This window comes from Typopeltis vanoorti, chromosome 19 (genome assembly GCF_054136105.1).
Source record: "Typopeltis vanoorti isolate ZY-2024b chromosome 19, IOZ_Tvanoo_1.0, whole genome shotgun sequence".
NCBI classification, from domain to species: Eukaryota; Metazoa; Arthropoda; class Arachnida; order Uropygi; family Thelyphonidae; genus Typopeltis; species Typopeltis vanoorti.
Window position 1 is genome coordinate 97,999,439 of NC_143567.1, and position 15,785 is coordinate 98,015,223.

General features: G+C 35.1%; 1 protein-coding gene across 1 annotated transcript in view; it reads right to left on the reverse strand.

The window, feature by feature from the left end:
• Window positions 1-15,785, reverse strand: part of SCOT (Succinyl-CoA:3-ketoacid CoA transferase) — a 210,706-nt gene that overhangs the window by 64,130 nt on the left and 130,791 nt on the right. The window contains exons 11-12 of the mRNA XM_090408800.1: window positions 13,179-13,300; window positions 3,057-3,132 (exon numbers count right to left, since the gene is read on the reverse strand). Of these exons, the coding sequence (XP_090264926.1) occupies window positions 3,057-3,132; window positions 13,179-13,300 (198 nt within the window). The remainder of the gene's footprint in view (window positions 1-3,056; window positions 3,133-13,178; window positions 13,301-15,785) is intronic.

The following is a 15,785-nucleotide window of genomic DNA, read 5'->3' on the forward strand; positions in this document are numbered from 1 at the left end:
TTTGGCACAATCTTATGACACCAATACATTATTATTGGTAGTAACGTATTTTTGTTTGTATACTGCATGTATTCTGCTGACCAGTTTGGCTGGTTACAGAATGAAAAACCCGAGTTGTTAGGAGAAATAACCTGCTCCTAAAACTTGATTATCTGAATATTGAAGCATTCAACATCAAATAAATAAGTCTTTCTCAGTCAAAAAATTAATAATATATTATGCAAACAACTGAAGAAATGCAATCATTTTTTTTAAACACACACCAAACAATGAATATTCTTATATTCATTATAACAAACTATTCCTTTAGTCACTCTAGATTTCCTACAGCGAGAGGCCACTGCAACTAAGATAAAGCATGCATTATCATATGTGATGAATTAATTAAATAATCATGAAGTAAAGGTGAATCTGAAGAAATCATTAATTTCCTCCATGGTGTTTAAATATATTTATTGATTATGATTTCTTATGAACGGCAGAGTCTTGAGCAGGAAAAAATTTAATTTCATATTGAAAAGAAGAACATGAAAGAACGTTTTAAAGTGAATAAAAGTTGACCAGCTCTTAGATGTGAACTGTAGACTAAAATACACAAACATTCAAAAAAAAAAATCAGTTTGAGAACAAGAACCAAACCTTGGAGATTCAGTGGCAAGCCCTGAAGAAAACACTGATTGATTCAGCCAGAGAAACATGTGGTAGGGTTATCTGCAAGGATAGAATAAATCAGAACACCATGGTGGACAGGAATCTAAAGAGGCAGTGAAGGAAAAGAAGAAAGCATATCAAAAGTTCCTGGCAAATAAGACAGCTTGTGCTCTTAGAGAATACAGAGATACATGTAAGAAAGCTAAACACTGTGCAAAACTAGCTAAACAAAAGTCATGGGAAGACTTTGGCAAGTACACAGAAAATAAATATCAAGAAGGTCGCAAGATATTCTGGAGGTTGCTCAAGAAGCTCAAAAATGGAGGAAAAAAGTGCTGTAAAAGGAATTAGAGATGATAAAGGTGGCATGAAAACTGGAGAAAAAGATATCTTTGAAGTATGGAGTAATTACTTCGAAAAACTGCTAAATGAAACAAGCAGTGATAGCACAATGGTAAAAAAAATGCTCAACAGGCATTCAGTCAGGAATACATATCCATATTTGAAGTAGAAAAAGCCATAAAAAGCCTGAAATCTGGAAAGGTAGCAGGAGTAGTTGATATTCGACCAGAAATGCTCAAGTATAGAAGTATAAAAGTTTTAAATGCAATGCAGCTTACAGTGGCTGCAATGCACAGTTCAGAAGGCCTTGAAGGGAGGAATTCCAGATGATTGGAATAGAGCTCTCATAGTACCCATATATAAAAAGAGAAATAAAACTGAACGTGAGAATTACAGAGGTGTTTCTCTGCTGAAACTCACTGAGGGAAGGTGATTACTCCACGGCTCTCTGTCTCCACCACTTAATCCAACAACTACAACTAATTGCAACTACACCAATGCCATCTACCATCCATCACCACTAGTATTTCCATAGACAATCAAACATCCATACCCACAGCAGGATTTGAACCTGCAACCTTTTGGCTGGAGAGCGGATATGCTAACTAATTGGCAAACCAGGTTGGCATTTATGCAAGTATACTTGAGAAATGGTTGAAGATTGTGGAAGAGAAGCCTCGTGAAGAACAAGCTGGATTCAGGCCAAATAGAGGCTGTCAGGATCAGATTTTCAATTTACGATAAATTGTTGAAAAATCATGGGAATATAACAAAGATCTGTATTTAAGTTTTGTAGATTTGGAAAAGACATATGGCAAGGTGCCAAGAGAGAAAAGCTATTCAAAACACTACAGTTATATGGTCAATGGAGCATTATATCAAGCAATACTTAGTCTTCATTTGAGTTGTAAGTCAGCAGTTAGAATTAAAGGAAGTACAAGAAGATGGTTTGATGCTAAATCTGGTGTCGACAGGGGTGTACATTATCCCTGCTGTTATTTATTATCTATATGGATCACATTATGAAGTGGTATTAAACCTGATATCAAAAGTGAAGATGTTAATCTCAGCTCTTTCTTTTATGCGGATGATGTTATACTTCTAAATAAATCCGCTACAAGTCTGCAAGATTCTCTGACTAAATTGAATAACTGTTGTAATAGATATGGTACAAAGGTCAGCAATAACAAGACAAAGACAATGAAAATAGTAGAAGCATTGAAAATATCAACTGCATTGTGAGTGGAGAACCTATAGAAAAAAGTAAAACATTTCAGTTACATAGGCATGATTTTTAGTGATGATAAATTAAATATGGAAATAGACAACAGAATCAACAAAGCGGTATGGTAGGAGGTCAACTGAATAAATTTATATGGAATAAGAGAGAAATTAGTCAAAACACTAAATTAGCAGTATACAACAGTGTTCAAACCAATTTTAACTTATGGATCTGAGAGCTGGGTCAGAAATAAAACACCTGACCAAAGACTAGAGACTGCAGATGTGAGAGTCCTGAGAAACATTATGGGCATGAACAGATGGCATCAATGGCAATATCATATTAAAAACAAGGATAGTAGCAAAGAACTTGACATTGTCAGCATCCAGGAATGTGTTAGCAGAGCTAATCTCAGGTGGTATGGTCACTTAAACAGAATGGGAGAGGAAAGATTAACAAAACAAGTATTTTCTGCCAGGATGGCAGGAAAAAGACCCTGAGGAAGACCAAGACATAGGTTGATTTATATGGTAAAAAGTGCCTTAGAAAATATAAGAGCTGATAACATTCAGATCTTATATCTTGACAGGTATCAGACTGATTTGGAGGAAAGTTGTAGATAGGAAGTTAGTAATAATATAAATTTTTCATGTAGTATTATCATATCCTGTACACCTCTTGAGAGTACATGTAGGAATTTGATGATGAACGGCAGAGTTCCAAATTTTGATTTATTCCATATTTCCTAAAACTTTCTGGGAATTACAAAAATATTTAACTGCATATCTAAATGTATGTTTATTTTTCAATTTTAGATGGAGAGAATGAGATGTATACTTACAGGGATCATCCAGTTAGCTAAATCCCCAAACTTTGATACCTGCATTGCTCCAAGCATAGTTAGACCAATATGACCACTAAAATAATTAAAGAAAAGATAACGTTTATGGTATTTCAAAAAACAAGAAATATGTAATAAATAAATAATAATTGTATGATGCTAATACCAGGTTTTATATTTTGCATTTATGAAGTATTGAGAGTTTTAGTACAATGTCATTTTTTCAAATGCACCTTTTAAGGGGTACACAAATTTTCATCACCAGTTTCATAACAATTTCTGTCTAAATAATTACACAAAAGGAAGGTCTGCGTAACTATGGAAATGGCAGTTGCATTCACAGCACTAAGCAGCCAGAAGAAATATTCCAAGTTCAATTCTAGCCACTGACTAGAGGAACTTTTCTAAGCTTTTCTTTAACTGGTTCCAGAGTTAAGTCAATCTATGGCATGGTGAAATAAGGCTTTATCCATTCTGGAAAATAGGGTTTAGTTAATCCTGCAAATCAAGAAAATTGCCCATAGAACTTTCACCATTTCAGACAATACATAATGCTGGAAATCACAAAGAAGATGGTGGAGGTTGTCTACTATACTCTCCACTCTAGATGTCTAGAGCCTTGAGTAAGATATCTGTGATGGCTAAGGTTGGAGTTGGCTGTCTACCAGTCTTCAAATGATAGTGTTAAAGGGCTTCACTTATTCTCTTTAGGGGATTATTTCATATTTATTAATTACGATAAGCAAATTTCTATAATTATTCAGTTATGTTTTGAAAACTATTTTTTCCCTATCACATTTACAATTTTTACAAATTGGGAAGAAAAAACTCAATTTATCTAAAAATACAATCGTTCATTAATTTTAACAGAAACATTTTGGATTGTGGTGCTTATTAAAAAAAATATCAAACTGAGAAAAAATGGAGGGAGCAGAATATAACAGGAATCGAGCAATTCATTCATATTTAATCCACCCTCCCTTCTTTTCCAAATTTAATCTTAATGATACATGGCAATTTTCCACTATCTATAGAATCTCCTCTCCATTTTCTTGATAAATTCTATCCTCTTTACTAACAGCTCTGGGGATTTTAAGGGAAATAGCCCACATGCAGGAAAGTTTAAGGAATGAAGTTTCAAGCTTATATTGCAATCTAAATTGAATGTCTTCAGCATACCATTTAAAATATTTTGATAATTTTGATGCTTGTTATTCCTTAAAAGTTTCCTAATCACCTCTTTCAAACCAATCCACATATTTTTAACACCTCTCACCCTAACTTGATCTGTAGACCCATAAAAATCTCTTCTTTGAAAGTTGCTTCTAAAAGAGCAGGAAATTTACCAGCCTCTTTCTTAATCCTAGGCTTTGACACTGCTTCACCAAGTCCAACTTAATTTGAAATGGAACAGCAGGGCACCTGAACTACATGCTATACTGTTCCATTCACACAAAAATAGTGAACTTTTATATAACAAGATTGTTTACCTACCAACATAGCTTGTATGTTGGTAGGTAAACAAAAGGATTGGCTACTCTTCTTTAAAAGAGAAGTGTAGCCAATCATGTTGTTCATATCTGATGTCATTAAGTAGAAGCTAAGATTTTAGTTAGTTTCCTTCAAGTGAAACAAATAAAAGTGATGACAGTGGATGCCTTAGGTTACTGATGTGAAGGAGAACTAATTTTAGACTTCTTTTGGAGGAAAGAAGAATCTTCATTAACTAAACTTGATTCACGGATACCTTGAATAGGTGTGAATTCAGAAGTATCGTTGTAATAAACCAGAAAAATGAGGAAAGTGTGCCACCAACTATCAACACAAAATAAAATAATGTTCTTGAAAATATGTTAGCTCTTAGCCCAAATTCTTAATCTCAAGATCACTGACAAATCACATGGAAGACCCAAATTCTTCCTCAGAAGATCATTAAGTTCACTTTTTGCGAAAATCTGGGATTTACGATTGATATTTTTATTGACAGTATTTGACAACACTATTATCACGAATCTTTGATGGGGTATGTATAGGTATGTGTCAGATCTAAATAGGACTTACTCCGCAAATATAATTTCTATTTTATTTTTAACATTTGCAGCCCGGCACATTACATAAATCAAAACAAGTCATCTATGTGGTTTCTAGATTCATGCCAGATCCATGGAATTTCAAAAGCTTTTTTTTTTTTCCCTAATCCCTGTTCACTGTTCCAGTCATTTTCATCTATCAACACAAACAATGCAAATACAAAATTGATGAATTGGATTTGTTATGGTTTATTTTTTAATGAGCATTAATGCTTTGTTATGTTACCTTGAAAGAAAATTTACCACAAGTAGAAAATATTGTAACTATTCACACAACCTGTTTTCCACAACAAACTTTCCTTTGTGGTGTAGTAAACAACTTATTACACAATGCAAAATTACACATATTAAACTTATTACACAATGCAAAACAATATTATATTTCTGCTATCACAATAACTTACAAAACTATACGTGTGTATACACCCACCCACCCACCCACCCACCCACCCACACAGTCTCTATAAATACTGTTGCAACTTCTGCAAACACTCCCCATGCTGCCCACAGAATTGCCCACGAACCTGGTTCCACTAGTGGTGCTGTGTGCAGCCAACATTAGTATGTTTATCAGTAGAGAGATTATGAGAACCCTGCAGCAGTAATGGCTCACAAGGTTGGAATGCAGCTGTTATTTTCAACATGCTAAAAACACTTGGGATTAGTAGCATGTTTGTGTATCGGACTATTAACCATTATAATGATATAGAAGACATATCTGATTACCAACAAAGAACAGGTTGACCACACTGTGTTAGAATGCAACAGCTTGTCAGAGCTGTGAAGGCACTCCTCTGCAGTAATTGCGTGAGAATGCAGAAAGTGATGTAGCAAGAGATGAACATTTCACAGAGAATGATGTCACATGTACTAATTGATGACCTGGGGTGAGAGTTCATCATTCTGCTGGTCACTTCCTAACACCACAACTTATACAGAAGAGAGTGATAAAATCAAAGGCACTTTTCTGTTAGTAAGCAAATAATAGACACAGCGATATCCTCTTCAGAGCTGAGAAGATTTTCATCACTAAAGAGTCGTTTAACTGCCAAAATGATCGGGAATATTGTTATTATTACGTGACACCTCCAGGGAATCCAAAGACTCATCGAGGAAGGGCACCTACTCTGCAACTCTCTGTCTCTACCACTCAATCCACCAACTACAACGAACTGCAACTACCATCATCACCTACACCAACGGCATCTACCGCCCACCACCACTAGTATTTTCACAGACAATCATAAGCATCCATGCCCATTTTCACAGACAATCATAACCATCCATGCCGGGATTCGAACCTGCAGTCTTTTTGGCTGAAGAGCAGATATGCTAACCACTCGGCTAACCAAACAGGCAAAATATTGTAACTATTCACACAACCTTTTTTCCACAAAAAAAAAAAAAAAAAAAAAAAAAGCCTCAGATAGTTGCACAGCATGTGCCATAGCACCCAGGATTCAGAGAGATCATCACCCCTCATTAGTGATGGTTGGTTGGGATGATATATCAGGGAGTATCTAAGTTGCATTTCTACAAGAAAAGGATCAAACCTTTTGCCAAATGCATCAAGACACTGTGCTAGAACCTGTTGTATGCCCCCCCCCCAAACAACACTTTGTTTCACGGTAAGCAGTAGACCTTCCAACAGAACTCAGCTCCTGCACACAAAGCAAGGATCACACAACAGTGGTTGGAGATGAAGGTGCCCGACCACACATCACCTTCTGATTGGACATCCGGAAGTCCCAATCTGAATTCATTGGACTTCAAATTGTGGTTGGAGCTTGAGAAAGAGAGTAGCCTGCAAGAAATGACACCTCAGCATCCCTGAAGGTGGATATGGAGCAAGCAGTGGCAGTGTTTGTTGGATGTTGTGCATGCTGCCATCAATATGTGGCCTCCCAGGCTTCGGGTGTGCATGAAGGCAAAAGGGGGCCATTTCAAAAAGTGAATGCTGCTATATGCATGTTATATATGTGGTCTGTATACGTTGAAAGCTGCAAACGATTACTGATAGATTAAACGTTTATGCGCTGTTCAAGCTGTAACAGTATTTATGGCTAGACTAGGTATATATATAAATCAGGCCCCTGTAGCATATCAGTGCTGTGTGTAGACAACAGCCTTTTGGTACATTTTTAAAAAAAAGCAAAGAAATAAAAAAAAAACTGTTCTTACGTAAACATTTAAAGTGTAAGATACCTATCTCAATGTTTTGTACAAAAATAACATTTTGAAAAATTTGTATCTACGCAAATAAACATCAGAATTAGCAAGCTAGAACCAATTTATAGAGAAGGTGAAATGTTAAGACAAAACCATTCTCAGTCTGCATTATGTGCTAGTTCTTTAATTTAATGGGCTGTTATATTTGTCTTTCAAGACTGCACTTATCATCCAAATTTTAGTCCTTTATGGGTCCCTCCTTTTGCCATTTTTTGCATCAGTCACCTTTTACAAATCCTTCATTTTCCCTATTCTGTTTAAATGGTCACATAAATTTCTAACTTTTAATTATTATTAGCATCAACTGTCCCTAAAGAGAAAGTTGGCAAACTCAATGAAACTGAGTTAACAAGCAATTATCATTATTAGGAACTCGCTCAATATAACAAATAAAGTCCCCAGCATGAATGCTATTCTGATGGAAATTAATTATAACAAATCACCAACCAAAACATACTCATTTGAGCCCTGAAAGATAACTATAGTGAGAATAACCTGTTTTAAAAATATTAAAATTTATATTAAAAAATATCAATACATTTCTCCTTTCTATTTATTTCCACTACTTGAAACATGGTTCCACTACTCTGCTCTACTATGGGATCTGAATCTAGAGGTGGGAGCGATATATATATATATAAAGTAGCAATTACCAGATACTTCAAATGGATTATCTCCTGAATAATGTAATTAATTCGTGTTTACATGTATTACTAAATGATCAGATAACCATCTTAAATGTGAGGTTTCTCCTTGCTATTTATAATTTAATTGGGTTATTAAACATGTAAATGAAATGTGGAATTGAGATAACAATATATGGCGGCTATGGTAAAATAGGCGAGAATGGATATTTTTTATAAGCAATATATTCAGATGAAAATTCAAAACATTACACATTTCTGCATTATTCTGTTACTGCTGATGGTGGATCAGAGTGTCTGGAATTATGGTTGAAGCAATTAATACTATGAGGCCAGAAAATTAATTCATCACACATTCTTTGATTAATTTGAGATCCAAACAGGTCTTTTCAAATGAAAAGCAAATGCCGTAGGCCTCACTTATGTGTACTTTGGTGTCACTACTTGATATAAATGCATTACCAACCAACCAAAAGACAAATACATTACATGCACCTGTTACTATTATAGAGATATGAGAATATAGGAGGGTTCCCCCATTTCAATCTCCCTCCCCATCCACCCCAACATGTGAATCCCATCCATGAAAGCTTGGGCAGTGCAGCACTTACTTACCTACTGTGAGTTAGTGCTGCACACCGGCCAAGGGTCAGATAATCTAGAAACCAAATGAAGGGCGTAACTGTTTTTAAGCTATTTCGGACCTCCAATAAGCTTGATGGGTTCACAGTTGATACATGACACCTCCATGGAGTACCAGGACTCATTATAGGAGGCCAATACTCTAAACACCACCACACAGTGCACCATCTGCTAGCATCTTTTAAATGCATGTTCTCTGGATAATTTGCCTGTTTTGCATGAAAAAAAATCAAGTTTCTGGGATGAAAACCCTACTACATCCATAAGAGATAGGCTAACTCAACTTCAACTGGAAAAGCCCATATAAAGATTCATCACTTCATGGTGAGAATTAAATCCAGATTTTTCCAATCAAAGGGTGCAAATCACATCATTCTTCTAATTGTACTAGAGACAGCAGCATTATGCAATGAAATTCATCTACAACTTTAAGACATTTACAAACACCCATATCCAGTGAGATTCAAACCTTAAGTCTGTTAGAATTAATGCAGAGATGCTAACCATCTCCCAGGTCAAGATTGCATAATCACTCACCAATTGGTGGAAATGTGGTCATCATGGTAATAGAATCTCTTCTGATGCAAATCCTGGTACCTTCCATCACATGCCATCTCAAGTAATTATCCTTTAGTTAACTGCATAAATTCCATTTCTTTCCTATAATGTGTCCTTTCCTCCTTCCAATCTATGTTTTCCCATAGTTGAAAGTTTGCCATAATAATTATGCATCCTTCACTCATTGAACTTATCTGCTGATGCATACCAGTCACATCATCCTTTACATCCCTTTGTCTATAGCAGCAACCAATAGCATATTTTGTCCTGTTGGCCTCTATCTCGCACCAGATAGCATCAAATGCACTGTTCTTACTGACCTCCAGCTGAATTCCTCTTTTTTGGCTGCAATTCATCAGCTATCATCAACATCATCCCTCCCCATCTTTTCACTCTATCCTTCATGAAAATACCATATCCTTCACATTCTATACACTATACTGATTCATATTATAATAACATTTTAAAATTATTTATTGTTTGAAGTCTGAAAAGTATGGGTATTTCTGTAAAGCACAATTTCCACTATAAGCTGAACCGATTTACACTGGTGTTGTCTAAATGGATTGTTTTTTAGAAACATACTACAAAAAACAAAAGTTCATGGAACGTTATTAAGAAAAAATGTACAGTCATACCCCGACTTACGTGGTTTCGTATATGTACGTATTCCCGTCCCGCTTCACTAGTCATATCTTTCCGGTGCCGGCCACATTCGCCAGTGTCGCACATGCTGTGAACAAGCACTGACATGTTTCGCCCCGTCTCCATTCATACACGATTTATATAGTTTACAAACCTTGCGATTGTTTAATGTTTTGTTCTTGATAAAAATTTTATCACATAAAAAATAATAATGTCGTCCAAAGGAAGCAAGTCCGATTCTTCTACAGCTAAAAAGAAAAGAAAAACATAAACTTTGGAAATGAAACTCAACATTATTAAGGATTTTGAAGGTGGAATGAAAATTTGTGAGCTAGCAAAGTCTGATCTACAGGAATCCACAGTAAGAACAATCATAAAAGAAAGGTTTACAGATTTTGGAGGACATAGATTCTAATGAGGAACAAATTGTAGCCACAAGGTAAGGAATAAAAAAATCATTAGCTTGCTATGAAGAAATTTTGCGTGACAAGAAAAAGATATTATGCCGTGAGACGAATCTATTAGATTTTATGAAACCATTGACATCGAAATAACTTTTTTTTTTATGTATGAAAAACTACAATTATGATTATGTTTCTTAAAAAATATAGGTGTTTTTGTAAACCTTTGGTCCCAATTAACTAATATTTTGTATGTTTGTATGCAAAATTATACCTGAGTTACGCGAATTCAACTTACGCGCTTTTTGTTGGTCCCACCTACCGCGTAACTTCGGGGTATGACTGTATTAACAAGTGAAAATAAAGTATTATTTTTGTTCAGCAAAAACAAAATATTTACTTACTAACCAAAGGATCATACACTTACTAAAAAGAGCTAAAATGATATCATCCAGTCACTGTCGGTGCCAGGTTATTTTGCGCCCCTTATTTCATAAACTAAAATGTTTCTAATTCTAGTAGCAAGCCTTATACGTTGGTCATACATAACTGGTAATTAGTTTACGGAATTAACAACGCATATAAAGTATATTAATTAAAGATAACTTTAATAAATAACTTCTATATTTCGGCAACGTCACGCTGCCATCTTCAGGAACATAAAGATATGGTATGTGCACGCAGGCACTAACAAAAGCAAATGAGGAAGAAAGCAAGAAACTAATATTGTTCCTAAAGTCCTAATGGTGCCCTCTGGCAGGCTAATTTGGTTGTCTTGGCAGTTGGGCTGAAGTTCTCAAAATGTAGGTCTCCCAAATTTGGGGTAGTTTCATGCACCCAAATTTGTTGAGGTTAGGAATGTTTTTTTAGAGCTGCTGAATTAAAATGTTTCTAATTGACATTAAACAAAATAAGATTGTCTTTCAGGTTAAATTAATAGGGCTTTTTTTATTTTCTTTTTTAATTAATTTGAAAATTCTCTGTTATAATTCAGTTACAAAAAAAAAAAAAAATTATAAAATACCGAAATTTAATATTTTAAAATATTTATCTTAACTGAATTTTAAATAGCAGTAAGTTCAAATCATTTAGGTAAGGGGGGAAAAAAAAAAAAAAAAAAAAAAAAGTTAAATAGTAAGATAGTGTGATGTGTGAGAGATAAGGAAAAAGAATCGATACCTAAATCATATATCACTATTTAATTTTGATATTTATTTTTGATATTTGCAAACCATGAACCGCCTAGGGTTCATGGCTTGCACCCTAGGCAGTTGCCTAGTTTGCCTAAATGGTAGCGCCGGTCCTGCATCCAGTACATACAGCACAGGAAAATACAGTCATCAATTACAGCAGCTAATTAATTTATTTAATTTGGAAGACTCATTTTATGTCATGACTTGACTACCTTCAGCCTAACAGCCATGAACTACCTGTCCTGGAGAACACCATAACAGGATATTCTTTCTTACCATTACAATCTGAATTGTTTCCATATCTGGTTGTAGTGGCTTATGTACTGTGACAAGCAATTCTGTACTCTGAAAATGCCTATTTGAAATACAGCCAAATATTATTATACAGGTATATTTCCATGGAGCCAGAAGACTTATCATGGAAAATACATTCATTCACACACACTATCATATGTCTCCTTAAACCATTCTCTGATGAAGCACCCACAACCATCTCTGACAACCCATTCCACCTAAGAAAATAAACCTAGTCCTAACACCCTTGCTAACCAGACTCTTATAAAACTCTCACCGGTGACCCCTTGTTCTCTCCCTTCTTGTCATGTACTGAAAAAAGTCTTCAGTGTTAATCCTAATAAACCCCTTTAATAATTTACGTTTTCTATCAGATGTGGTCTTATTAAAGCCTTATATAGGAGAACAATGACTTCTCTATCCCTGCTTGTTAGTGTTCAACAATTACCTCTAAACTTCAACTCCCTGTCCACAGTCACCCCCCTTTCCCCCCAAATCTTTAGCCTCATTAGTTTCCTGCAGTTTAGTTTCATCAATATAGTACACACAGCTTCTCGAAGTACATTACCTTACACTTAGCCACATTAAACTGGCAGCAATTTACCTTTGCCTATACTACTAGTCTGTTTAAGTCTTCCTGCAGGATCTCTGCATCACCTTCATCTATCATTGCTCTTCCCACAGCAAACAACTGAATATTTCCTGTCAAATCATTTCCTATATCATTGATATACAAATTAAAGCATAGGCCCAAGTACTGAGCTGTGTGGTACACCACTAGTCACTTGCTTTCTACTGGACTCAACTCCTCCATAAACCACTCTTTGATATCTGTCCATCAGCCACCCTCTAATCCAAATCACCAGATTTATATCCATCCCCTTTTGCTTCAATTTATGCAATAGAGTTCTATGTGGAATATTGTCAAATGCTTTTGTAAAGTCTAGCAATATCATTGAGTAGCCATTATTTCCCTTATTCAAGCATTATGAAGCATTATCATATTCAAGCTTATTAAGGCAAGACCTATCCTTCACAAAACAATGTTGCTCTTACAGTATCATATTCCTATCCATCCAGTCCTGAATTCTGTCTTTCACCAATTTCTCCAATACCTTAACCACCACTCCTGAGATGCTGACTGGTCTATAATTTGCTATTTCTGTCTTGTAGCTTCCTTTATGCAATGGAATTATCTGAGGCTTAAATTGTTATCTTCCTGATATCTCTCAGATAAATATCTGATATCTAAGTGAAAGCTAAGTTTTATTCTTCCCAGGCACGTTGAGAAGACCACTATGGTCAGCTCCACTGCCCTTTAATAAATAAAAAATATATATAATATTAATAAGCAATATATTATCAGGAACAAGTTTGTTCCTTATCAGTATAATTTTTCTATTAAACAGAAATTTAGATTTCTTACCCCCTAATCATTCCAAAAGATTCATCACTGGAAAAGAAAGAAGCACCAGGTAAAATAGTAACAGTTTCTTTACCTGCATTAATTAAATCAGGATCCTGTTGTCCTTCAACAGGATAAGGTCCCTAAAAATAAGAGCAAGATCTTTAGAAAAATGAGAATCTCCTGCAACAGGTGTACTTCATTTTTTTTTTTTTTAAATGGTCATCTAATTATTTAAATTAAGGGGATATTAAATCCCAACATTGTTTTAAAACCGAATAAGAAAATCAAAGATTGGAATCAGAGAGTTTCATGCCAAATATAGTATAACAACTATAAAAGTATCGGTGATTACTGGCTTGAGCTAATGCAAGTAGTCCTAGTATGTACAACTCGCAGCAAAGGTGGTAAAGTTCTGATCGCTATTCTTGGTATTTTCCATAATGTAAAAACACATTTCCTAGGAAACGTATGCTGTTATTACATTATGGTGGGAGGTCACTAACCAGACCGGTTTCAGCCTTTATCGAGGCTTCATCAGTGAGTAGCTAGACCAAATTAATACCAAAGGGTATAGCGAAAAGAACTTTATATACACTGCTATACGAGTTGTCAAAAAGGTGCCCCATTAAGTTACTTAAATATAAAGAGCCAATAGGCTTCATTTCGGCAATATAAACATTATTTAAATTAATTTAAATAATGTTTATATCACCGAAATGAAGCCTATTGGTTCTTTATATTTAAGTGGTCATCTAATATTTAAAAACATAAAAATTGAACTTTAACACATTCAGGAATGTATCTATCAATGAAGTACTTGTGTTTAACAAATTCAGATATTTGCTTCCTGATATAATACCGTGAGTTTTATTCCAAAACTTATTTTTATACTACCGCTTTATACAGTATGTTAAATTAGCATTCCTCAATGCAAACCACAGTCAATTCTCAATATGGTAAACAATATTGATGAACAGTATATTATAATATACTCACTCTCTATAACAAACTGCTGAAAAGTCACAATTTTAAGTTAGATGATAACATCAAGAGCCTCCGTAGCTTAGTCAGTATAGACAAAGTCCTTCAGTCAGAAAGGCCTGGGTTTGATTCCTGTCCATGACATGAGGAACCTTTTCTAGTTTCATGCGAAGGTGGAGGATTTTTCTCCCAGTAACTCAGGTTTTTCATCCTTCAAAACAGGCAAACTGATCCTGTGAACACACACACGACTAGTCATAAATACTCATGGCAAGGAAGGCAATGGGAAACCACCTTGCTTCATATCTCCCTAGTAATCAGCTGCAATCCTCTCAAAGAGAGGAAGCCACAGGATTAGGATAACATCACAGCAGGCTATTCAATATAACAAACTATCCCTGTTGTCTCCTTTGAGTATGTATAGGTGACTATACATACTCAAAGGAGATGACTATAGAAATGACTATATATATTGCAGACTGGTAAAATTATCAGTCTTTATCACTTCAGTAAGGATGAAGGCCTTCTGCAATCTTTTTCCATAAAGTTCTAACTTGGATTTTCTCATCCAGGCTGTTCTTGCAAGTTTCTTAATTTCATTGACCATTCTTATGTTAGAGCATCTTCTTTTTTTGTCTTTATGGATCCAGTATAAATAAGTAACCATCTTTTCTTCTTACTACATACTCATTTCTTTAGGATATTTTTGCACTTTATTTCTTCATCAAATGAAACATTTTTTATTTCAAGTAATCTAAACACACATGTACTCATTTCTTTTTAAAAGTGCAAGGTGAGAAACTGAGTTCCAGTTGGTTGTAAATGAGTAAAATAACAACATTTCAATATTACTTTGTCACAAGTTTACACATACTATCAATTACTTCTCCACATATTTGCCCCAAATCATTATTATTATTATTATTGTGACACCTACAGGGAGTCCAAAGACTTATCAAGGGAGGGCACCTACTCTACAGCTCTGTCTCCACCAACTACACAAATGGCATCTATTGCTCACCATCACTAGTATTTCCACAGATAATCACAAACATCCATGCCCATGGCAGGATTTGAACCCGCAGCCTTTAGGCTGGAGAGTGGATATGATAATCACTTAGCCAAACAGATCATCATATGGGACATAAAAACATATGTCCAGTATTTTGACTCAATTTTCACTGCCATCTTCATGCCAGTATCCCTGTTGAATTTTGAGCTATACTAAAATCTCTTCAAAGGTGCAAGATTGGTCTACAGGATGGTTATTGGAAGACTTGCTGGATTAACTGTTCTAGTATCAGCCATTATTTGAGCAACAGTGTGGTGTCACATTGTCATGAATCAAAATAACTCTGGAGCTGAGAAAGCTTTGTCTTTTGTTTTAAATAAACTGCAATGTTTTTTTTTTTGTTGTTGTTGTTGTCTGCATTTATTGTTGTTCTTCGAGGCATAAAGTCAATGAGCAAAATACTGCATCTGTACCAAAACTGAACACAATCTTGCTAAGGAAAGAATCTGATTAAGTTTCTTTGCTTTTTGAGATCTACTACGTTGCCACTGTATTGATTGCTGCTAACTTTCTGGTCTCATGTGAGAAATTCAAGTTTCATCTCCTCACAATATGGTTAAAAAATTCATCAT